The following is a 25,984-nucleotide window of genomic DNA, read 5'->3' as shown; positions in this document are numbered from 1 at the left end:
GTTTGAAAGCCACTGCTTGTCAATTGTACCTAATTGACTCGTTATGTCAAAACTCCAAAGGAAATGGGCCAAAGACAATTTTTCTCAAGCAAAATAGTTCAGTAATAATTGGGGCTAGAGCAGTGATTCTCGACCTTCCCTTCCCACTCACGTCCCACCTTAAACAATCCCTTACCAAATACAGAGCACTTATAGCACAGGGATTGTTTAGGGGGAATGTGAGTTTTAAAAAAGTTGGCTACAACTGAACTAGAGTGAGAAATTGATAGCATTTGTCAATTACCTTTATTATTCATTTTTATCCAAATTTCTTTGCTCTCTCATCTATATTGGCAACAAATATATCCTCCATTGTCATTAATGTCAACCCCATTCATCTTTACAGATTGTAATCATAAACTATTACTTTCAAAATGCCCAGCATTTGAGGTCACATTGCTTAAACTGTTATCATAAGGTTAGCAATACCCGATGAGAATTAAACTCCACCCACCTTTTCTCTCATAACTCACCCCCCCCCCCCCTATTATTCAACCTCATCAAGTTTCCCTTGTGAATGGATTGATTTTTGTTGTACACGATGGGCCAAACCCCGTTGAGAGTTTCCAGCTTTTTCTGTATTTTATTATTCTTTGTATTTCAAATTTTGTAAGCATGAGACATGCAGTTTCATTGGGCTACTTAAACAATGAAACCTTATCATCTCTGCCTTCAGTTAACATTGTTTTCCCAGCAAATGCAAACAAAAAAAAGCTCATTTGCTCTTCCCATTCTCCTGTCAGAACTCAAGTAGCAAGGGTTCAGAAAAAAATTCAAGTATAAAGTACTTTCTTTGGCTTGGCTTCGCGGACGAAGATTTATGGAGGGGGTAAAAAGTCCACGTCAGCTGCAGGCTCGTTTGTGGCTGACAAGTCCGATGCGGGACAGGCAGACACGATTGCAGCGGTTGCAGGGGAAAATTGGTTGGTTGGGGTTGGGTGTTGGGTTTTTCCTCCTTTGCCTTTTGTCAGTGAGGTGGGCTCTGCAGTCTTCTTCAAAGGAGGTTGCTGCCCGCCAAACTGTGAGGCGCCAAGATGCACGGTTTGAGGCGTTATCAGCCCACTGGCGGTGGTCAATGTGGCAGGCACCAAGAGATTTCTTTAGGCAGTCCTTGTACCTTTTCTTTGGTGCACCTCTGTCACGGTGGCCAGTGGAGAGCTCGCCATATAACACGATCTTGGGAAGGCGATGGTCCTCCATTCTGGAGACGTGACCCATCCAGCGCAGCTGGATCTTCAGCAGCGTGGACTCGATGCTGTCGACCTCTGCCATCTCGAGTACTTCGACGTTAGGGATGTAAGCGCTCCAATGGATGTTGAGGATGGAGCGGAGACAACGCTGGTGGAAGCGTTCTAGGAGCCGTAGGTGGTGCCGGTAGAGGACCCATGATTCGGAGCCGAACAGGAGTGTGGGTATGACAACGGCTCTGTATACGCTTATCTTTGTGAGGTTTTTCAGTTGGTTGTTTTTCCAGACTCTTTTGTGTAGTCTTCCAAAGGCGCTATTTGCCTTGGCGAGTCTGTTGTCTATCTCATTGTCGATCCTTGCATCTGATGAAATGGTGCAGCCGAGATAGGTAAACTGGTTGACCGTTTTGAGTTTTGTGTGCCCGATGGAGATGTGGGGGGGCTGGTAATCATGGTGGGGAGCTGGCTGATGGAGGACCTCAGTTTTCTTCAGGCTGACTTCCAGGCCAAACATTTTGGCAGCCTCCGCAAAGCAGGACGTCAAGCGCTGAAGAGCCGGCTCTGAATGGGCAACCAAAGCGGCATCGTCCGCAAAGAGCAGCCCACGGACAAGTCTCTCCCGTGTCTTGGTGCGAGCCCGCAGGCGCCCCAGACCGAAGAGACCGCCATCCGTGCGGCACCGGATGTAAACAGCGTCTTCACTGTTGGGGTCCTTCATGGCCTGGCCCAGCACCATGCTGAAGAAGATTGAAAAGAGGGTTGGAGCGAGAACACAGCCCCGCCCCACGCCACTGCCAATGGAGAAGGGCTCAGAGAGCTCACCGCTGTATCCGACCCGACCCCGTTGGTCTTCGTGCAGTTGGATAATCATGCCGAGGAACCCCGGGGGACATCCGATGCGCTCCAGCACCCGCCAAAGCCCTCTCCTTTAAATAAAGTACTTTATTTAACTTTTAAATCTATGTAGTGAAATTTAACAAAGCATAAGTATTTCTTTTCTTGGCATTTTGATTCATTGCAGAAAATTTTGTTGGCATTCTGAATTTTGTTCTTAGAATTTGAGTCAAAGTTGAAACAAAGGGAAGTTTTGAAACTATATATTGCCTATCCTGATCATGACATCCCACATTACTTTAAAAATAATGCAAATTTGCTGGATAAACACTAAGGTGGCAGGCAGTTTTCACACAGCAGGATCCCACATTCTGATTTTGACAGAAAGCTTTACAAAACAACTATTGCCTGGATGTTTGTAGAAAGGAAAGGCAAACAGTGAAGAAATCCAGCACTAACCTGGTCTAATAGATGAAGTCTGTTCACATAAGCTCTCTCTGTCAGCAAAAGCTCATTAGCAATCTTATATAGCTTTTCCTCATTTGTCTCCTGCAAAGAAAGAATTCATGTGGAATTAATTGACACATAATTTGCTATTAGATTTATTGGAAGGCCAATAGACCACACTGTCATTTTTCCACAAAACTTAAAGGGTGAAAAACTACAGCATGCTGTTGTGCAAAGGGACTTGGGAGTGCTTGTGCATGAATCGCAAAAAGTTAGGTTGCAGGTGCAGCAGGTTATTAAGAAGGCAAATGGAATGTTGGCCTTCATCGCTAGAGGAATTGAATTCAGGAGTAGGGAGGTAATGTTGCAACTGTATAAGGTACTGGTGAGACTGCACCTGGAGTACTGTGTCCAGTTCTGGTCTCCATATTTGAGGAAGGATATACTGGCTTTGGAGACAGTCCAGAGGAGGTTTACTAGGTTGATCCCTGGGATGAAGGGGTTGACTTATGATGAAAGATTAAATCGTCTAGGATTGTATTCGCTCGAGTTCAGAAGAATGAGAGGAGATCTTATAGAAACATCTAGGATTATGAAGGGTATGGATAGGATAGATGTAGGAAGGTATTTTGAGCTGGCTGGGGAAACTAAAATGAGAGGACACAGTCTCAAGATTTGGGGGAGCAGATTTAGTCCAGAGATGAGGAAAAATAGTTTTTCCCAGAGAGTAGTGAATGTTTGGAATTCTCTAACCAGGGAAGTGGTTGAGGCTGCCTCATTAAACATATTTAAAATTCAGTTAGATAAATTTTTACATGATAGAGGAATTAGGGGATATGGGGAGAAGGCAGGTAGGTGGAGTTAGGTCATAAATTAGATCAGCCATGTTCATATTGAATGGCAGAGCAGGCTCGATGGGCCATTTTTGGCCTTCTCCTGTTCCTACTTCCTATGTTCCTATCACTTCAGGTGATGGCAGCAGGTGACCAAACTTCAAGGTAATGTCACATCACTGCCTTGGACATCACAAAAATGCATTGTGGATACAAATTAAACTTGTCACAAACATTAAGAACTCACCTAAAGTGATACAGAATGGCAATTTGAAGCTAGAGCATACAAAGTTAAAGGGGGAGTGGGCTAGGTGGCAATGGCTTCCTTTAATTACAGAACCAGGTGAGTGGCTATCCTGATAGGGAAGAATGTTCCAGTGGTGGTCAGAGATGCGACCGTGGACCTGGCGGGGAGATTTGTGATGATGCATTCTCAAATATTCTTGGAATCCTGGACATCTATGAACATATATGCCCCAAATTTCAAAGATATATTTTTGAAAGTAACTGAAGGGTGTGAGAATATCCTGATTGGAGGGGATTTAAATTTTTGTCTGGATCTAGTCATGGACAAGTCAGCAAAGAAAGTAACAAGAGCCAGGGCGGTTAAGTCTACCCTGGCCTTTATGAAAGAGCTGAATTTCATAGATGTCCAGAGAAGGCTGAATCTGAGAGAAAGGGATTACTCAAGACAATGATTGCTACACTAGAATTGATTTGTTTTTGGTGTCAGCCCAATTGGAGGGTAGGATAGTGAAAACTGAGTACATGGCTTGGCAACTGTTGGACCACGCAATGAATGCCAAATAAGCAGGCCTCTGGGAAAACCAGAAGTTTGTAGCTTTGTTAGAGCTTAGATAGAATTGAACTGCCACACTCCTGAGGATAAGTTCCTAATATTAGATACATTGAAGGCTTCTTTAAGGGATCAGATAATTGGTTATACTAACAGCATCAAAAAGGGATACATGAAGGAGGTTAATGCTTTAGAACAGGAGATAGCTCGACTGCAAAAGGATTATCAGAGAGCAGGCAAAGAAGAAAAATACAGGAGTCTGGTGAATAAAAAGCTTAAATATAATACATTACAAACATACAAGTCAGAAAAGTTGATTTTAAGATCTAAACAGCAGTACTTTGAGCTGGAGGAGAGAGCCCATAAAGTCTTGTCCTGGCAGGTGAAGGCAGAAGAGACCTTAAGAACAATCAAACAGGGTAAGGCAAGATATCATATAAACCAAAAGAAATAAACAAAACATTTGGAAGGTTTTATAAGGAATTATATAAATCTGAGTTAGGGGAGATCCTGCCAAAATAGATGATTTCTTGCTTCCCAGATTTGGATTAGTAAGAACAAGACAGACTGAGTGCCCCTTTCTCCACAGAGGAGATTGCATGGACTCTGAGCTCTTTGCAGGCTGGCAAATCACCAAGGGAGGATGGTTTCTCTACCAAATTTAAGGAGTTCAATGATCTTTAAATACCTCTTATTATGAAGGTGGTGGATCAGCTGGCAAAGACACATACCTTCCCAGAGTCTTTCTCAACAGCATTCATCAAGGTGAGCCCAGAAAAAAAGGCAGGGATCCATTGAATCCTGCCTCATATAGACCCATCTCTTTATTGAATACAGATTATAAAATCATTACAAAAGCATTAGCCAATAGGTTGGCAGAATATTTGCTGAAATTAATGAATCCAGAGCAAACTGGATTTGTAGAAAGGAGACAATTAGCAAACAACATAGCTAGGAGTGGCTGTAGCTCTGGATGTGGAGAAGCCTTTGACAGATTGGAATGGGACCTTTTGTTCTAAGTATTGGAGAAATTTGGATTGGGTTAAACATTTACTAATTGGGTGAGGACACTTTACTGCAAGCCCCAAGCTAAAATTATTACAAATGGGCAGATGTCTCCAGTGTTTCCATTGAGCAGATCCAGTTGGCAGGGATGTCCATTGTTCCAGTGCTGTTCATACTGGCAATTGAGCTGCTGGCCGAAGACATTCAGCAGGATCCAGACATAAAGGCGTTCAAGGTGGGCCAGGTGGAACACAAACATCAACCTTTTCGCTAACGATGTGTTAGCATATATGGCAGATCTCAGTGGGGGGGTGGGGGGGGGGTGTCATTGACCAGGTTTTTTTTTTAAATTATTTTTCACACTATGAACCATATCAATCAAAATACATACAAACATTTCTCTCTTAAATATACACAATGGCATTTTCTCCCCTTTCCCTCCCCCCCCCCACCTTCCCTCCCTCCTTCCCACTGCCCTCCAAACCCATTAAACGTATTGACCAGGTTAAGGACCACATTGGTGTCAGGGTATAAGGCAAATTTGGATAAAAGTTACATTATTCCTTTGACAAATCTCCATGGACAGATGATGCCTGTCTCTGTGGAGACAAGATGATATATAACTGATGTTTCTGGCTTGAACTCTTGATGAAGGGCTCAAGCCCATAATGTTAGTTCTGTATCTTTTCTTTACTATACAAAGGACACTGTTTGATTTGCTGAGTCTCTCCAGCATTGTTGTGCTTTTACTTCAACCACGGTGTCTACAGATTTTCATGTTTTACTTCAGACTTCAAGAAAATATAATTTATAGAGGATAACAGCCTGAATTGGAGACAGTAGGCTTGTTCTGGTGCATTCATCACCAAGAATGCTCCTGCAGAAGCAGAAGCAGCCCTTTGAATTGCCGTTCAGGTGTCAGCGCTAAAAGGGCAGCGCTGGCTACCTGAAGGGACAGCTGCACCAGATGCGCCTCTGAGCGCACTCCGGTTCCTGCCCCTTCGGGCTGTCAGGTTTGGGATGGCTGGCTGTCAGAGCTGGGACAGCCGGCGTGGGCTATTAGCGCGGGATGTCCCCACACTGACACCGCTGCCCTGCTCTCTGCCAACAGCCCGATATGAGTACCCACACTGTGGGGCGGCCGGTGTGGGCTGTCAGTATGGGGACGTCCCCGCGCTGACAGCCCACGCCGGCTGCTCCTGCCCTGACATCCCTCGCCGGGGTGCAGGGGCAGCTGGGAGGGGGAGCTGTCAGGCACTCGCCAGCTGACTGTCATTCTCTTAGCAGCTGCTTTCAGGCGACTGCATTCATGTGCTGGGAGGTGGGGGGGACCTCAGTGCACCGGCGATTATCCCTCCCGGAGGAGGGTTGCAAAGTTCACCTTGCAGGCGCCTCCTGCGCTTTCAAGTGGCCTCCTGACAGCCGCATATGGGGATAATATGCGGCTTTACATGGGGGGATTTTGGCCACCTGAAAGTGCCTAGTGAAAGCTTACTGCAGTTGGAAATTATGAAAATAATTTTACCCTCATGGCCACGAGACTCAAAGTGAACGGATTTGCCATATTAGAAGTTGCGGAGAATGAATAACAGTGAAGTTATAGGAGAGAGAGAGAGGACAAGATATTGAATTGAAGGAGTTTCTTGGAGCAAAATCAAAGGAGAAAACAAATATGGCAATCCTACAGCAAATTTAGATAGAGAGTAAGGGATGATAGCTGGAAAAGCCTTTAATAAAGGAAGGAAATTACAATATGTTATGAAGGCAAAGAAGGTTGCCAGGGTAGGGGTAAGGAAGGAAATGACTCAAGTTTTAAGTGAAGTAGAATCATACTGTACATGCATATCTAGGGGGATAGGGTGGATACAGTGGTGTAGGGGTTGGAGGAATAACCACCACATTAGTGCTGAGTAATATTTGACAAGTCAATCGTTCCAATAAAATGAAGCACCTCACTGTTTTCCTGGATGATTAACAGAAAAAAATTGGAATTACTTAGCGTTGAAAAATCAATAAAATCTAATTGTGGAATTTAATGTACAAAACATTTTCTGGTTGGGAAACTTTGCCAGGCAGTAAATATTGAAAAGTAAGAGGAAGAAACACAAGGTTGTTTAGATCTCCTTATCACATGAAAAACAGTATTGTGAACAGCACATGCTTTGTGGTCTAACCAAAGTTCTATACAAGTTTATCACAGCAATGCTGACTTAGAAAATGGGCAGGAAAATATATGTGTGTGTGTGTTTGGAAGTATTGTTGTGCACTGAATCAGAAATAATTAAGCTCCACATACCAACCACAACCCCACCCTAACCCACCTTTCACAATTTGCTTCTGACATCCACCCACACCTCGTCATGAAATTTAAACCTTCTGAGGGACAATAATGAAGAGGTTACTGAATAGAGTTTCATTCTCCTCCACTGGAGGAAATGGATGAGACAAGGTCAAGGCCATGATTCACTCTAGTGAAGGAGAAACCATTGATCTGGAAGAAGGGAGGCATTTCGGAGTCATCTGTGAAGAATATTCCATCATCATAGCAAATGCAATAGACACAGAAGGATTGGGAGGATGGAATAAAGTTTGTAAGAAAGCAGGGTGAGTGGATGTATAATCAAGATAAATGTGGGAATGTGGACTTGCTATGGATGTTTGTTGCCAGCTATTTCCTAAGATGGAAACAGAGAGATCCAGCAGAGAAAGGGAAGAGTTAGAGATGGACATGTGAACATGCAAACAGGGTAGAAATCATCAGTGAACGTGGTGACATTTTCAAAGTCCATATGAATGCAGGAAGCAACACTAATGTACTGGAAAACATTGAGAGAGTATAGATGACACTTTCCTTATTCTAATATATCCTAATTTCAAAGTATCATCTTCCAAAAGCATGAGCTACGATATTCCGAGTTTTGATCTCTTAAATCCAATATATGAAACTCTGTGGCTGCTGCTTTATGTAGCTTTAATTCATTGATAAAACAGATAAACATTTTGCATAACTTCACATTAAGACTTTCAAAATGATGAATAACAAAGCATTTACTGTATAATGATAGAGATATAAAACGTGTATAAAGAAGCTCAAACTATGATATTTAAAGAAACAAAAAAGTATTTAAAGAGAAACACAATTCAAAGAAAAATTTCTCATCCTCACGCCTTCGCTACATCCTGAAGAATAATGAGCAAGTCGTTAGTCTGGGCAGATATTAGGACATACTACATCATAGTCACTCAGGTAGCACTACAAAAAGATAATTCTCTTAAAGAGATAGGCACAAAATTAACTAAGATTTTTAAAAAACACGAGGTTTTAACAACAACAAGAGTGGTCCTTCAGTAGGACTGGGGGAAAAAAATGACCTGCTCCATACATCTCACAAAAAGACTGATGTAGTTTGAGCCCATGAGAGTGTCCATCTTTGATCTGGAATAGAGTTGGCGATTTTGATCAATGTGAGAACAAGTCTAGCCAGGCACATGAATAGCTTGTGATTGGAACAACTTGGGTCTTTGCTCATTGAAAAAACATGGGGTTCTCACACACTCCTGGGGTGTGAGATGGAGGTGGGGAAGAAACGTACACCCATGATGAAGTTAGGCCAAGATATTGGAAACTGTTGAAATGCTGGAGACAAAGATGGGAAATGCACTCGGGTGAAAAACATCACACATTTTCATATTTGTAGGAATTTTTAAAAAAATTATAAATAACTTTGAAATCACTTTCTCTATGAAAATGCATTCTTATTCAAGGATAACATCCTTCATTAAGCTGAGAAAAATGACACCAGTGCAGCAGCTGTTGTATTTCTGCAGACCTTGCCACAGTTTATCTAGACAAGTTACTAAAGGAGTGCTATCAATAATATCGCTGATAAAAACACTTGTGGAATGAATATATCAACAGCTAATGACCAAAAGAGCACTCCATGTGAGTTTAAACACATTTCTATGAACTTTGGAAGTTGTTTGAACAACATACAATATGTTCATAAACTGCCCACTCTAGAATTCTAATGTTAGTTCAATATCACATTTGTCTACACAAGAGGTCGAAGTGGCTCCATATGGTGCTAATCTATTTGTGAATGTTGATCAATGGTCCCTAGTTACTCCCAAAAGCTCCATTTCATGTTGGTGTGAGGGGAGAAAAAAAAAATCACACCAAGTGCTCAACTCAAGCTGGAAAAATGTCAAATGCATTCTGGTGAATCTGCCTTAAGTGTCTGAATCATTTTCTTAATCGCGCAATTTCATAGAAATATTAGAAGTAGAGGTTAGAGAAAGTCAAGTGGTCCTTTGTGACTGTTTTTAACATTCAATAAGACAATGGGTGATTATTTATTCCCATGGAATTTTTCTGCAATAAGACCATATTCTTTAGTTCCCGTAACCTCACCAAGAAATCGCTGCTGGGTTAAACAGTTTTCACGTGTGTTGTGCACATGAAAAATGGTTAGTCTATTGCATCTTTTCTTGACCTTTTAGCATGCTAACCTAAATGATCAAAGCAAATTTTTCAGATTAAAATTATACCAAAATTCAATAGACATGTACAAGATTAAGTCTGTAATGTATTGCTTACCTTCTTTTCTGCACTCAATTCATTTTCACTTGTTTGTATTTCTCCATTCCAAATTTTATTTTTATCCAGAACAGTCTGTGTTTGTACTTCAAATGACTCTCTTTGTTTCCTAGGTGGACTTGAGACAGCATTTAGGTCAACTGCTTGGATATATCTCTCTGCAGATGGCAGCTGATTCAAAGCAGTAGCTTGCTTCCTCTCTTGTTGTGTATTGTCCATCACTGAATCTACTGAATGAGTACTGGATTCAATGCAATCTGCTGGAAGTGATGTTAGCAGTCCATTAGTTGACAGAAGTCCTGTTTCTGAAGCAGACTCTTCAGCATGGTTTGCTTTCACAGTTTCTGTCCTCTGTCGCTGAAGAATGGAGTGGTCTGACAGTTTTGTCTGATGAGCATTAATCAAGGACCTTGCAAGGTTTTGAGACGGTGACCCACTTTGAACATCCTTCCTCAAATCATTAGGGCTTGCTGGACTATCAACATATAAAGCTATTGTTAATTCCTACTAATTGGTTAAACAACACTACAATTCTTCTCTGCTGCCGCACTACAAAGGAAGTTAAAAAATACAAGCTCTTAGATTTTGCTGCTTTCTAGCTGTATGAAATGATGCAGAAATGCATTCCCAAGAGGGTAAGTGTTCCATTTCTACAGGACAAAAATAAAACCACTTAAAGTAGCTCACTATATAATGAAATATACCAATGGAGATCATTCTGTTATACCACAGGAAGTACCATATATGTTGGCGTATAAAGTGACTGGGTGTATGACCTCCCCAGAATTTCCACTTAAGATGCAGGTTTTGAGCTATACTCGCTATATGACTACCCCAAGTCTGGCATGTACCAGTGAGAGGCGTTACATCCATGTTTCTGATGTTGCCTAGTAGATAATTGTGTTTCTTGCGTTTTGTATTAAGTAGCAATGGAAATTAATAATTTCAATGACAAGATATTCTGGTAATGTCTGTGGTATTTTAGTTTTCTGCCTCAGTACTAGATCATTTCTTTTCAGAAAATGACTACACCATGAAGAAGTGGCTTTGAAGTCTTTGCTGAGCTCTTGATTGTCTTTAGCCCACTTAAGCGTAAAAAATGCACATTTTATTTCTTGATACAATGCATCTATTTTGACGCTGCTCATGGTCCATGTCTACTACGTGCTTCTCTAGAATTGGCCAGTGTGCAGTTCCCCCTGTCATTGCAAATTAGTGAAAACTTGAGACTTTCCAAGAAACCCTGTCTTTAAAAGTACCGGTGTGATAGTACAGATTCTATCACCAATGTGTATATGTACAGATTGTAGTGTAGGATGACTGTGATTGGCTGAGAGTGTAGCCACGCCTACTGGCAGGTCTTAAAGGGTTGCTCCTAGCCAGACCAGGTCATTCTGGACTGGTCGACCTATATGTGATACGTTCCAGTCTTCTGGTTAGTAAAAGCCTTGGTTTGGATCAACAAGCCTTTGATTCTTTTTACGCGCTCTACAACCGGTTACTGGTCACTGCAAGATTTATTGTGATTGGCCTAATGAAGCAGTGCAAACAGAATGCACCCTGGGACCCTGGCTGACTGTTTACTGTTTGTCAGCTATTGCAAATGGTGAGTGTTAGCTTTGTTTGCTGTGCAGATATTTTAAGGTTTGTTATGCAGGTTCATAATAATTTTTTATTGTTTTCATATAACATTACTATTAATCCAGCTTCCCAAATGCAAGTTTCAGTAGAAAAGTATTTTGTGGTGGGACCATAAGAGTTATGTGAGTGTTTTATGCTGTTCTCCATTGGCATGGGGGAGCACTAAACCACAGGATATTAAGGTTTGGATTTTATACTTGGGGTCTAAGATGACCCCTGGTTTTGAGGTGAAATTTTTAAAGTTACCTATACTTTAACTTCTTCCAAAATTAACAAAACATTTCAGTGTATCAATGGAAAAAGAAGCAACCTACCAGCTAAAAATTTCTTCCATCTACCTTTTTCAAATCAACCTGGCGAGGAGGGCATCAACAAATAGATGCAACAATTCACCCACCAGACATTTGGAGAACAGTGCCACGTCTTGAACAAATTGCCTTGAAATTTGTGTCTTGTCCTGGCAATGCTATGCATCCATGGTTTCCTTTGCACCACCAAAAAAAATAGGATCAGGTCCTGCAAACCAGGTCTCTTGCCCAGAATCACTGAACCACAGCCTCTGCCTTTACCTGTGGCAGAGGCCTTCTAACACTGGCTCTCTACACTCTTAATTCCAGAGACAAGAAGCCTTTTCAAGCAAGGAAAATGCCCGACTATAAAGGTGGAGGTTCTCCGCCCTTACGTCAGGAGACTTAACTTTCTCAATGCGGCATGGTGCCGAATACAACCCTCCTTGGGGAGGGATAATCAGTGGAATATAGTGCTCCGCTGCCCCACATGAATGTACAGCCGTTGCAAGCAGTTGGTTATGGCCAAGCTGATGACGCCGTCAGCCCACTGCCCATCTCCCCACTCACCCCTCTCCCTCCATGAACCCCTCAAGGTGGGGTGGCAGGCGAGAGCCATCAGGGCAGTGGGGGCCGGAAAGAGCCATCAGGCAGTGGGAGCTGGCGGGAGCCATTGGAGCAGTGGCGACCATCGGGGCCGGCTGGCATGGGCTGTGACATCCTCACTGGGCTGCTTCGGCCTTCGGGGCCACTCTCTGCAGCTCAAAATGCTGCAGAGCAATGGTTGTCTTCCCTACCCACAATCCCCCACACAGCTGGAACTGTTCTGGGAAACACATTGCTCTGCTGTGTATTTAAGACGGATCGAGGCACTGTTCAACATGAATCTGAAGGGTAAGTTTTATTTTTTCCCTCCATGTTTGTAGCCAGCCTCCAGACAGAGGCCTGGTATGAAATAGCATATTGTAGAGGCAGCATGTCATTGGATTGTGGCAACAAAGTGGGGAGGCATGAACTATGAAATGCTTCCAACAGCCCTTGACAAAAGTCAATGATGCAGAAAGACACTGTCCCCACTTTGCCTTTTTTCAAAGCTGTAAAGCTGTCCTGATTTTAAAAGTTAATGATATCACTGACATTAAGAATAAATTAAAAACATGAAACACAATAGAGAAAACCTACCGGGGACATTCACTACCTAAATTAACGAAAGGAGAAGGAAATGAAAAGAATTGACTCTGTGGAATTTCTTGTTTATTTTTACTGAATGACAACATTGTTTGACTGGTTTAATGTATCTTAGATTTTGTACTTTAAATGGATGGGGGGGGAGGTAGGGAGGGTGGGATGGGAGGAGGGAGGGGGGGAGAAAATGACACTGTATATATTTGAAAAGGAAAATGTATGTATCATGGTCAATGTGGTTTATGGTGTGAAAAATAAAAAAAAATTAAAAAAAAAAGAATAAATTAAAAATGATTTAAAAACACAACTGAAATATCCACTAAAATACATAAAATGCAGGTTAAACAAACTAATTTTATCAAAGCAATTTCCCTTTTCCTCGCAAACCTATTTAAAATGAGTGGCATCACTGATCCTACTACAGCTCTGACCTTGTACAGTATCCGAGTGGTGATTCCTCAGTGTGGTGCTTGATGTCCCAGCCAGATTAGGCCCCGTCACTTGAACCTACGTGGAATCCGGCTGACAATTTTAGCTTATACTTTGGCTTGTATATGAAGATTCAGTATTCTTAACAAAAGGCACCCAAGTACTATAAATCAAATCAGGTCAAAGAATATTATGGGCAATTCTCAACTCAGATGAAAACTCAATTCCATCCTTTGTCCTGCATTGAACATACTGATCTCAAGATCACAAGATAGCTGCATGGAACTTACCAATCACATTGTACCAATATTACAGAATTATGAACTTCGGCCAGGAGCAAAAACTGGAGGGTTAATTTGCTCATTAATGGTTCATTGTTATTTTGCCTGCCTTTACTGGCCAGTCACAAAGAAAATTTAATTCCTTACAACTATAGCCTACCTGACCATTGCAGTTGCATTGATGCAAATATTCTTTTCAAAATGCCTTTCCACTGGTTTAAGTAAAACAAGACATTTGTTGATATAAAGTAAAACCAATTGAACAGAATATTTCTTGTGGCCATGATCTCCTTTTAATCATGAACAAGTCAAGAAAGAAACCAGGTGGAAATTAACATTATAATGTAAAGAGTGTACTACTTTCCAAAGCCAGCTACAGGTACTTGCTTCCACATTAATATTCAAACCTGCCTGTGCCCTCCTTTTATACTGAGGCCTAATGTAAACTTGAGAAACTTTGACCTTCTGGTTTAATATCAAATACTACAACTTCAGATAACTTGCTTCCTCTCTCTGAATCAACCGGGTCGTACATCCATGATATGTGCTCAGATTTTTCTTTCTTCCTAACGTGGCTGGATGTGCTTGGCATGTTCTACAGCCCTGCACCAACCCTATTTTGCATTCCTTTGTCACTGCTCTCACTCTAACACTGCCCTAATTTCATGTCGTTCACAAGCAAAGGAAGCTGTTCATTTTCCCAAATATCCACTTTAAGGCTTTTAATAATTCATTTGCAGCTTTTCCTAAGGTAAATCATGTTATTACCATGTGGTGCGCTGTTAGACAGAATCCTGTCCCCTTACACTCCTGCAGGTACAGAGGTTTCCCCCTGCAGTAGGCCGGTGGTGTACCACCACATACCATAACATAAATATTCACTTTGGTGTACCCATCTCTTCCTGCCCCCACACTGCATAGTTCAATACTAATTCACCTTCTTTCCTTGCCATTTCTGATAAAGGAGGTTTGTTCTGAAGTGTTAACCCTGTTTCTCTTTCCACACATGCTACCGGACTTGTGCAGTCTTTCCACCATTTCCTCATTCTATTACTTCCTTCCACACATGATATTTTTGACCTTGGATATCCTTTTCTTTCCATTCCTTTATATAGTCCCCTTTAGTTTTCTTGCTTCATATGAAACACCATCTCCACTTCCTCAACATCTACAATATGAACAGAAAACTTCACCCAAACTTTTCACTATAAATTATTTTTTAAATTTAGACATTGGGAATAATAATAGGCCCTTCTAGTCCATGAGCCAAATACCCTAATTAACCTATAATCATGGTACATTTTGAAAGGTAGGAGGAAACTGGAGCCCCCAGAGGAAATCCATGCAGACATGGGGAAAACATCCCAGTTCCTTACTGAGCATGCTGTCTCCTACCTGTACCATTGTGCATTGCTTAATCCTACATCTTTTACTGGAAGATCAACTATCTCATCACATTATTTTTTTTTTAAACTACTGCCGATTTATCAAGGAAATTGAATTTTTGCCCATTCTACCAACTCATCAATTCATTAATAAATTCATGCTGCTCTCAGAAATGATTAAATAATAAATTTAGTTATTAATTGATAATGAATTATAGTTATGCTCTTCCCAAGGTTCAGTGTAATATGCCTGCAGTATAAAATTCTGAAACTTACTAGAATATTTCTCAAATAGCATTTGAAACAGATATGAGTGATATCTAGATCTATATACAATCTATATATCAAGATTTAATGTGTTGAATAAAAAAAGTGTTGGTAACAGTCAGAGGTTAAGGCAACTCCTGACAAAATGGCAACATCGGTGTTTCAGATGCAGGACCCTTGCTCAGAACCGACTTAGTTCTTGTCATATGGCTCTTTTTACAAATTGCTGAATGTTTAATTTAAAAAAAAGCAAGGCCATATTCAATGTTTTTCATTAGCTGACTGACCCACAACACAATGTCTTTCAATTGAAAAAAAAAATTGAAATATACTGCTCCACTAGTTCATTCTTCCATCTAGAAATGGATGGTGAGCATAGGTCAAGAAGGTATGGGCTAACGCAGGTAGGAATGTGGTGAAAAGACTTGTTTCATACCAACTCGGCCTTACATATTGATACACATCATTACCTGTTTCTTTGAAAATGGCTTATGAGATCAGACACCTTGCCAACTTTCTCTTTGCATGGGCTGGTTGGTATGAAGGTCTCCATCCTTGCCTTCTCACTGTGTAAAGCCTTACCCTCTGGAGTATTGCGTGTTTGTTGGGTAGCCAATTTTTGAAGATGTAACGGTTTTTGAGGCACTAAAGGGAAAATGGGAAAAATTATTAACTTATGATTCAAAATTCAAAACAACTTGAGAGAAAACAAATGGAATTCAATCATTTTCTCACTCAATTTTTAAAAAGAATTGTTGCCACTTATAGCATTGCTCAAGTTTACTTATATGTTATTTTCAAATCACTTGAAATTACAATCTCACTACAATCTCAAACCAGGTAAAAATGCCAATTAATAATACAGTTTAATTTAATGGGTTTGTCAAACTCAGATAATTATAAGGAGTCAAAAAAAAACATAGAAAATCCCTCTGGCTCAACTAATCCACCATGGGTAATCCAATTTGCCTGTGTTTGGCCTATATCACTCTGAGCCTTCCCCTTCCATAAATCTGTCCAAATGTTTTTTTGGAATGTTATCAGTGAGCCCACTTCTACAGTTCTCTCTGGAAACTCATTCTTTCTCCTCTTATTTTAAACCTGTGCCCTCCAGTTCACAATCATCTACCCTAGAAAGACAACTGTGAGCATGTCACATGACTTGTACAATGGAAGTAAACCACAAATAAACCCTGTTTCCCCTCAGCTAAAGATACCAGCATAACATGAAAATATGCAAGAAAATTATTCCCCTTCTTGGTTTCACATCCTCCATAAACAGTTCCTTTAACATCACCAATCAGTGATTTTTATTCCATATCTATGTGCATTTCCTACAATTCTGGAAAATAATCTATTCTAATGAGCACCTCAGGCTTATTATATTTTCCTTCACCATCTTTGCTTCACCCTCACTGCCCAAGCCAGTTTCTTCAACATTGCTTGCTTCCCCATTGACACTCCAGCTTGTTTTCAACGTGACTCTCCTCCAAGTTCTGTTTTGTTGAAACTGTTTGCCTGTCAGGCCAAAGTTTCAAGCTGCTTGTATTTGTAATTATGATGTGAGTGGATCAACATGAAAACTTAATCTGGTCTGAAATGTGAAGATATATTATGAAATTGCTTTGCAGTCTAACCCATCTTTTTACAAGATCAAACATACACAATGTTCTCTCTCACTCACAAAGTTGAGAAGTTGCGATTGGTCAAAAATATAATTGCTCACCTGTATCAATATCAAACCTGGTGAAATCTGGACTTTACATTGTCCATATGAAACTTCACATCCCCATGATGCTTTACAATTTTTAAAAAGTGAAAGCAAAATAACTTACAATCTCTTAAAAAATTAATAGAAAAATAAATACAATATTCATGAAATTCAGGATTGGAATATTGCTTTTGTGCCTTATGGTTATGAGCAATCTCATGGCCTTGGCTTCAGCTCTGAACTCCTCCGCCTATCATCCTAGCTCATCTAGAATTTTCCAGTGCACATGGACCACTGGATGGTGGTAGTTCTGGCTGACTGAGACCCCAGGAAGCAACAGGGTCTCTGACTTAGTCTGAGACTTGGGTGGTGGACCAAGAGTAGGTAAGGTTGGCATCAGCTTATTAGTTTTATATTTGACTTTGTGGTTTCTTTATTATTTTAGTTTGCATAACCAGAGTGCAGAAGTTTCTGATAATGCTAGGCAATCTGAAATAGCCCATACTCACTGAAGTTTTAGAAAAGAAATACAGAACAATAGAAATTACACCTGTAAAATAGACAGCAATCCTTGTTGGTTAGACTGTAATGGTGAGGGAACTAGCTAAACTAAGCAATGTACACATTTCATCAGCATGCATAGGGGCTAGTCAAATGATGTATTTCAGGTGCACTAGGGTAGAACTTCTATTGAGAGGTTGGCAGCATCGCTAAGGGTTCACTAAGAGGCTATTACTCTCGGGGGAAAAAGTCAGAGAATGGTGGATCAGATATTTCAGCCTGGACCTTTCACCATTCCCCTTTCCAAAGTGATGGGAAGGGAAGGTTGAGAACCACTGCTCTAGACCCAATTGTTACTGAAATATTTTGCTAGAGAAAAATTGTCATTGGCCCATTTCCTTTGGAGTTATGAAACCATGCACATAATGAGTCAATTAGGTACGAGTAAAACAGTGCTTTTCCAAACTTTTTCTTTCCATTCACATACCACCTTAAGCAATCCCTTACTAATCACAGAGGACCTATGGCATAGGGAATACTTAGTGGTATGTAAGTGGAAAGAAAAAGGTTGAGGACCACTGCTTTACAGCATGAACACCAGCTGGTGGTATTAAAACTAGTCCCAGAAAACCGGGGCACAGAGTATATGCACTTGTTGGTAGTCTTGCAAAATTAGGACAGAGTATGTGCTCTTGTTGATGGTCCATGAAAACTGGGACACGGAGTCCAAAGGATTAATTCCAGTGCCACCAGCCTATAAACATGGAGGGCTTCCTTGATCCATGTGGGTGAAGAAGATTTTTCCTTCTCTTCTGCTCCTGTGTAGCAGTTGAGGCCACATCAATAACTCAGGAGTCTACACACAGTGTTTTGTCATGATCTCTTCATTTGTTTGGAATCCCTGAATGACACATACTTTATGAGAAATTGTTGCTTCAATGATCGCACAGTATCTGTTTTCCCCCGGTATAAACAAGATGGCTGCTCATCAATATCTACTAAAGGACTAAACAGTAAGGTCAGCTCCTGCCTGGATGATGAAACCCATAATGAAATGTGATACGAATTCTCCATGTGCCCTGCATCAGTCAATTAGACAAGTTAATTGCTTTCCACAATTCCAGTGCACATTTTCTGGTGCCATCCAAATCCACTCTCAATATTTAGTTGTGAAGAAAAATGCAAAAAGAACATATTTGTCTTCCAACTTTCAATTTGTTTTTTTTTATTCCAGATATGGTCACAGAGGGAACTGAAAGAAGATGGATCTCAAAACCAAACTGCCTAAGGTTACTTCTTTTTATCTTTATTCAGTTTCCTAAAATATTGAATCGTATCCATGACAGTATTGAATCTGCTCAAGTAAGAAATCAAATGTAAATGTTTCAGAAGCTGCATTAAATTTTAATTATTTTCCTGAGGAACTGGAAATAATATTACATTTTATGCTTTCAAACATATTTGGAAAGTTTGAATTTTACAAATCTTAAGTATTTACCATATATACAAATGTAATAGTTGAATTTTGTGGACCAAATTTTAGGGTAAAATTTAGCAGGTCAATTATTAAATGCATACTCCTTTTGACTGCATAAGTGCCTGCGTTGATCCAGGCATCGAGAACTCCAATGGGTGGGCAGATGGCTGGGACTGGGTAGTAAGTCCACATTCAGGGCATCAGGAGCTTCTGTGGGCAGGCAGCCAGGACCAAAAATAGAGGGGGGAGGGTGGGGTTGACTTTTACATGCAATATATGGAAAATACTAGACTTTGGGGCCAAAGATAGGAGGTCACCTTTTACATGATACGACTATGACATATGTATATGCAGTACAAGATTTCATGTGTAGTCTGAAATGATGACATCCATACATCTGAAAACATTTTAATTGATACGTTCTCCCACTTTTTCTTGTGCATATTTTTCATCTGAAATTCAAATAAGGATGTCATTTTGCTACTTGTTGTAAGCCTGAAACATTTCCAGACTAAAATTTTGAGTTGAAGAAAATCAGTAAAAAGGTTATACCAAGTGACCAAGTTAAAATATTTAAGACAGAATGATAAACTTAATTGTTTAAAGAACACTTTTAATGAGATAATTGTTTACAAAACAGGATTTATTCAGAAGCATTGATAATTTGCTGCAGAGTTTCACATGAATTAGTGTTAAGAATTTGACATTTTAAAACAAATTAGAAAGGCTTATAAGGAAGTCGGGCAGAGAGCAGATATCCTGAAGTCACAATCATATATCAACACCATGAATTTGTTGGACACCAAATCTGTGGCAATAGGTTTCTCTGCAATTTAATGACTCCAATGCTTTCACTGTGCACTCTATGCCCAAAGAACATTCTTTTACTGAAGATTTTTTATGACATTATCCTTCTTTTTACTTTTCAAATCATGACCCTTGTTATATCTGTGATACAAATGAGGAAGAACTACTTAAAACTTTACACTCCAACTCTGTCACCATCAAACAACTAGTATTTTGTTTGAATTACTCAAGAATTATCAGCTCTGGTACCCTAACAAAATCATGTCCAGCAAGTTGATTACTCATTGAAGACTGTTGTCCCTTTATTATTTTGAACTGCCTTACTGTGCTGCCAGAGTTTAAATATGAAAGCTCCTGATCAATGTTTTTGTGCAGTATGATGTCCTATGAATAAGATTACCTAGCAATCTTCCCCATTACTGATAAAAGAGCAAGTTCCACAGTGCATCTAAATCACTCAATTTAGTGATCAACTTTGAAACTCGTTTATTCAGAGACAATATTCAGAAGATGATATTTCAAGAGCACTAAGGAATTTGAGAATCCTTGCCACTGTCTTGTCTCTAGAATTTTGGATTAATTTTTTTTAATGTTTGTTAATCTGCAGTGTCAGAACAGGTCAACTAAAAGCCAAAGATGATTTCATCTTCATCAATGGATAGTTTAATGCCATGATTGAGTAATTACACCACCTTTGCCCTTTCTAAATTCGAGTATCAATTTGTGCCTTGTTAATCTGTGCTTTATGTTACAGAAGCAAACAATTTGGTTCATTTGCATAGTATGTGTAATTTCTACTTTTCAAAATGCAAATTAATTGAGTTTCTGAATTTAATTATTTGAAGTAGGGAGCCAAACATCGATTCACAGTGCATGCCTCGCTATGTCAATCTGACATTTACAGTTTTAGCCTTTATGAACAGAGGCACAGACTTTAAAGGTGAACATCATGCTGTGTATTTGTGAAACATTGGTTCAGCCTTAACTGGAGTAATGTGTTTGTATGCTTGTTATATCACAGGATGGACACAAAGGCATTCATGAGGGTCCAGAAAAAAAACCAAGAATGGGACCTGAAATGAGGACCCACAGGTACAAGAGAAGATTGAAGAGGTGGGAACTTTTTTCTTTGTAGAAAAGGGTGAGGGGAGATCAGATTTAAATTTATTAAATAATATAACCATATAACCATTTACGGAGCGGAAACAGGCCATGTTGGCCTTTCGAGTCCGGACCGGTTCACTGATTTTGTGCGCCCTCTTCAGGCATTGGTGATTTTAAGTGTAGTGTATCTTCGAGAATTTTAACATCGATCCATAGGTACTCTGTACTTTGGGTGTGAAATCTCATATTAAAATATTCAAAAACATTGGCTGTGTGGGAGAAGCCAGTGAGTGGCTGTGGACAATAGCTTCTCAGACTGGAGGCCTGTGACTAGTGGTGATGAAGGGACTAAACAAAGGATATTGTGAGAAGCTGTCCCTGATGGAGTGAACTAAAGAATGAAGGCTGTAAATAGACAATATAGGGAATTTAAAGTCTCCTGAGCAAAAAAAGACCAGAGCAATTTAAAAAAAAAACAGCAGAATCTGAAATGCACAGCCTGCAGTTGTGTTGTTGGAGGTTCTGAATGGAATGAATGGTGGAGAAGATGTTTTAAGACCATTGAGAAAGAGCTCCTCTGGTTACAACCTCTTCTCATTTCAGGAAGAAGGTACAGGACCAGCATCTCTAGGATCAGGAACACTTTCTTTCCAATGGCTGTCAGCCCTTGAACCTTCCCTTCCTACACTCATCATGAACTGCTCTGACTGCACAATAGGACCGTCTGCACTATTGCAAGGTAACATTTATTTCATTCATGCACTACCGTGAATATTTATGATGTACTTTTGTATTTATTCTCCCTTCTTAATTTAATTCACTGCATACGCATACAATTATTTTTAACAAAGTACTTCTTTTGCTGCTGCAAGTAAAAATTTTGGTGCATATTTACATAGTACAATGTATATAACAATAAATATTATCTTCGAGACTGGCGTGGAAGTGCACCACCATCTGGCCTCCTGCCCTGCTATACCCATTCTATGATTTTCAAGATATACTGTCTGCTTGATTCACATTGTGGTTTTTGAATTTACCAGAAGTCCTAATCTTTTAAAAGTAAATTGTGAATTTTGTAATGGAGCTGTTCTAAGGATTTTTACTCATTCAAAAAAAACTCACAAGGTAGTTAACTTCAGCCACTATTTCCTTAGCCTTTGCTCAGACCATTGTTCTACTGACAATCTTGGACATTTTTTGTTAACTGATTTCATTATTTTACGGTTCCATCATCAAAAAATTTTTTTTAAACTTTATTTAAAATTTTATGACATGAATAAAAAAAATTACATTTAAAGAAATAATAAAAAATAAGATAATAAAAATTAGAATACTATATCATTAAACTACACAAATTAACCCCCCCAATAATTATAACACAACATTAATCGTCTAATTTAAAATTAGTCCAACCCTCCACCCCCCCCACATCATCAGAAATTTTTGTTGACCTCTTAATTTTCATCTCCTCTGTGATGAGACCACAAATACATTGGAATATCTCTAATGGTGAGAGATGTTAAATTAATTATTTATTTTGCTTCAGGAAGAAAATAATACGTTATAATCACAATTGTAACGCAAGCACCAATAACTTGGATATTTCATGAATTTATGTTCAATCTTGGTTATTCAAATGTACATTTCTAAATGTCAGTTTGATTGAAAGCATTGTTGTTTTATTAATTTAAGCACATAATCCAGTTGGAAGCTCGGGGGCATGAATGAGTGGTATATTTTAGAAATTCCTTCTTTGGTAGAATTTTAAGCTTGTTTTATTATTCAAGAAGAAGATCACATGACACTATTTAAAGAAGAGTAGGATTGTTTTCCTGGTGTCCTGGCCAACATTCATCCCACAACCCTACATCATAACAGATTAATTGTTAATTTTTCTTACCCAGTTCTTGGAAGGCTTCCAAATTTGCCTTGCACGAGCAATCATAGCTGGAAAACAATAGCCATGAACTACTCTGAACAGATGCCCTGTTGGACCTACTGCACAGAATATTTTGCTTCTGATTAGGATGGAAGGCTAAACTACGAGATGATTTTGGTTCATATTTCTTGCCAATGAGCTTGTGTTCCTGCAAAGCCTGCACCACAGCATGTCCTGCATTATTTGTCCAGGAGAAGGAATCCGATTTACAGCTGTCTTCAGTTTTCTGAGCCCTTTAATTGTGCTTTTTTTTTGTTGTTGCATGCATAGTCTAAGGCTAAGCGATCAGAGCTCTTAGAGTGGACCTGAAAAGCAATTGGCCCTTGTTCAGGATGAAATCAAGCTGACATGCTTTACTTCAGGCACAGTTGAATGCGATGTTTTATCCTTTCTTTAAAAGAACAGCATTCCTGCGCAGGATTCAAGATGAAGAAGCATTTCTATTGTGACCACTGCTTTTCTCTGTATGCTGCCTCATCCATTGATATTTTATATCACCTACTCATGTCCTTTGCTTCTTTTCAGATTCCTAACATATTGAAATTCAGAAAGTGGCAAACTTCGCCAAGGTTTGAACCTCACATCCATTGAAGACATTTATAGGAGGCGCTGTTCAAAGAAGGACCCCCATCACCCTGGTCAGAACTTCACACTGTTAACTCCATCAGAAGGTAAAGAAACCTGAAGTTCATCACCTGTCGGTTCAAGTACAGTGGCTCTTGAACCTCCCTGTACTATTCTAACCTTAACCATAAATTAGTCCAGGACTACTAACAGATCTATTTGTATCTTTGAAATGTCACTTTTTTTTACACTAATTGTATATTGGTGTCTGTGCTGCATAAGCACTCCTTCCATCCAATAGCCTTCAGGTCACCCTTGGGAACCTGTTTAGCCTCCCAATCAGGGTCTTGTGAAACCATGGATTGAAGATGGTGGATAGATTTTACAAGTAGATTCTACAAATTGGAATTTATGGTTGTAAAACTGAAAATGCTGGGCAGATGAATCTGCTGAACAATGGCCAGGGTTACATGTCCAGTTGGGCACTGCAATTGAGGAAGGCAACGGGAAACCACTTCAGTATTTTTCCCTTGTATAATCATGAACTCAACATCGACCATGGCCTCAGCTCAAAGATGTAGCCTTCACCAAACGAGAACAGAGGAGGCAACAACTATAATTTGGAGGGTCAGAGATGATGATGGATGGAGAGACATGATCGCCCATACTGAATGGCAAGGCACCTGAATGATGAATTGCAACTGTGATTATTTATCTATCTATTCTTTATATTTATTATTTCATTTTCTGTCTTGGCATATTACAGAGGTACGTACTATCACAGCAGGCACACCTTACGTACCTATTTGGCTGCAGCAAATAAGAATTTTAGTGCATCTGTACATTGTACTTATGTGTACGAAAACAAACTCTCATGACTTATTATTACAAGAACCTACCCCAGGAATTATCCTTATGTTTTTCAAGTAAATTCTAAACAATAACATTCATAGGTCATTGCACAAAATTTCCCACCCCCAGCACCTCTTACATATTTGATCAATGAGGACTTTTGTGAATCACTTACCTTGAGGCTTTGGACTTGTGTGTGAATTATTGAATGTGTTTGGGGTATTTTTCCCATTTATATCCTGAGCATCATTTCTTGCTACCTTCATGAAAGATCTCCGAATTGGCAGACTGGACCTCTGCTCCAATGAGGAAACCTTCGCTTGGTTGAAAGTGTTGGCTGAGTTTAAAATAACAAAAGGAACCATTAGAAAGATCAGTTGGAATCAGCATTTTCAATGTGGTGATATATTTTAAGTTTCCACACATCTGATGGGTGAATATAACAGCACACTCATTGTTGAGTTATTTAACAATAAAATATTCTCAATATTATCAACTAATTTTATGTATAGTCAATGCTCATTAATGTTATGGAATAAGGTCAGCCCTGATTCAAATTCAAAGAACCACCTTACTGAATCATTAGTTATACTAAAACATAATTCCTATCAACATATGTCACGGTGATTTCATTTTGAGATTTACTTTATTTATGTATCTGAAGAGGTGGGTGTGATAATTCCCATATTTTTCTACATCTCACCTTGCTTCATGCTTCATATATCCCTTACAATTTTATTCTTCACTGTTCACACAATTCCCAGATCAAGTTTTGCCCTGACACACTCTAGTGCCTCCCATTATATAAACAGGTTTTGATCAATTTTTCACCTTTTTCTCGTATATTTCCTTAACACACACTGCCCGAATCACAAGCAGATCCCTTCTGATTACCTATTTATGTGCCACCTCTTCTAACATCAATTCCTTTTACATCCACCCTGAAAATATCTCTCCACCAACCAGCAACCTAATTTCTGTCCAATGTTCAACTTTCTACCTTTATTTTGCTGCTGTGCTCTATGGACATGGATGTTTCTTTGAGAATAAAGATGAATCTCCCTTTGAAAATTAATTTCTCGTGTAAAAGTGTCTGTACATATTGTTTAAAATGAGAATGTCTATCATTTCAGTTTAATATTCCCATAAAAGTAGCATTTTCATCCCCTGATGCAAATTATTTCTGTGCAATAAACAAAATCAGTAATTTTAGTTATGCAATAATATGATGCTATCCTACAACTGAGAAATTGGAAGGCTATGCCAAATAATCTTTATTACTTTCTTTGGTGAGTTCTAATGGTAGTTTTTTTTTTGTGCTGTATCACTCTATTCCATGTGCTTTGCACACAAATACAATTCCTAATTAATGACTTGGAATGTTGGGAGTAAAAACTTTGTGTGATAAAGCACAAATAGTTTTGAGAATATATTCAATACAAAACTCTCCAATTTTACTTCCACTGCGTCTTTACATCTCATGCCATTTTCTGCTGATCACATTGATTGTTTATTGTCCTGTCTGATTCAGATTTTTTAAATCATTTGTAAAATATTAATATTGTTAGCAGTAACCTACTCCAATGTTTAATCTTGAACATTTGTCAGTACATTCATGCTCTATATATCTTGTCTATATCTGCAAGAAGAACTTGAAATATAAAACAGTGTAATAAAAATGTCTTATTATTTGACTTATCTAAGAACTACATAAACGTTTCACATCTCATACATGGCTCAAAAGGCCAAAGATGCTTTTTCTGCTTTTCACAGATTATCTTTTCTTTAACAGTTTGGAACTTTACAAAGGGTA

General features: G+C 39.4%; 1 protein-coding gene across 5 annotated transcripts in view; it reads right to left on the bottom strand.

The window, feature by feature from the left end:
- Positions 1-25,984, bottom strand: part of LOC138745930 (FYVE, RhoGEF and PH domain-containing protein 4-like) — a 192,320-nt gene that overhangs the window by 40,510 nt on the left and 125,826 nt on the right. For all 5 annotated transcript variants that reach the window (XM_069903471.1, XM_069903475.1, XM_069903474.1 and 2 more), the window contains exons 2-5: positions 24,347-24,508; positions 15,684-15,858; positions 9,739-10,213; positions 2,520-2,609 (exon numbers count right to left, since the gene is read on the bottom strand). In XM_069903471.1, the coding sequence (XP_069759572.1) occupies positions 2,520-2,609; positions 9,739-10,213; positions 15,684-15,858; positions 24,347-24,508 (902 nt within the window). The remainder of the gene's footprint in view (positions 1-2,519; positions 2,610-9,738; positions 10,214-15,683; positions 15,859-24,346; positions 24,509-25,984) is intronic.

The sequence above is a fragment of the Narcine bancroftii genome, chromosome 11 (assembly GCF_036971445.1).
Source record: "Narcine bancroftii isolate sNarBan1 chromosome 11, sNarBan1.hap1, whole genome shotgun sequence".
NCBI classification, from domain to species: domain Eukaryota; kingdom Metazoa; phylum Chordata; class Chondrichthyes; order Torpediniformes; family Narcinidae; genus Narcine; species Narcine bancroftii.
This window is presented reverse-complemented; position numbering and strand designations above follow the sequence as displayed.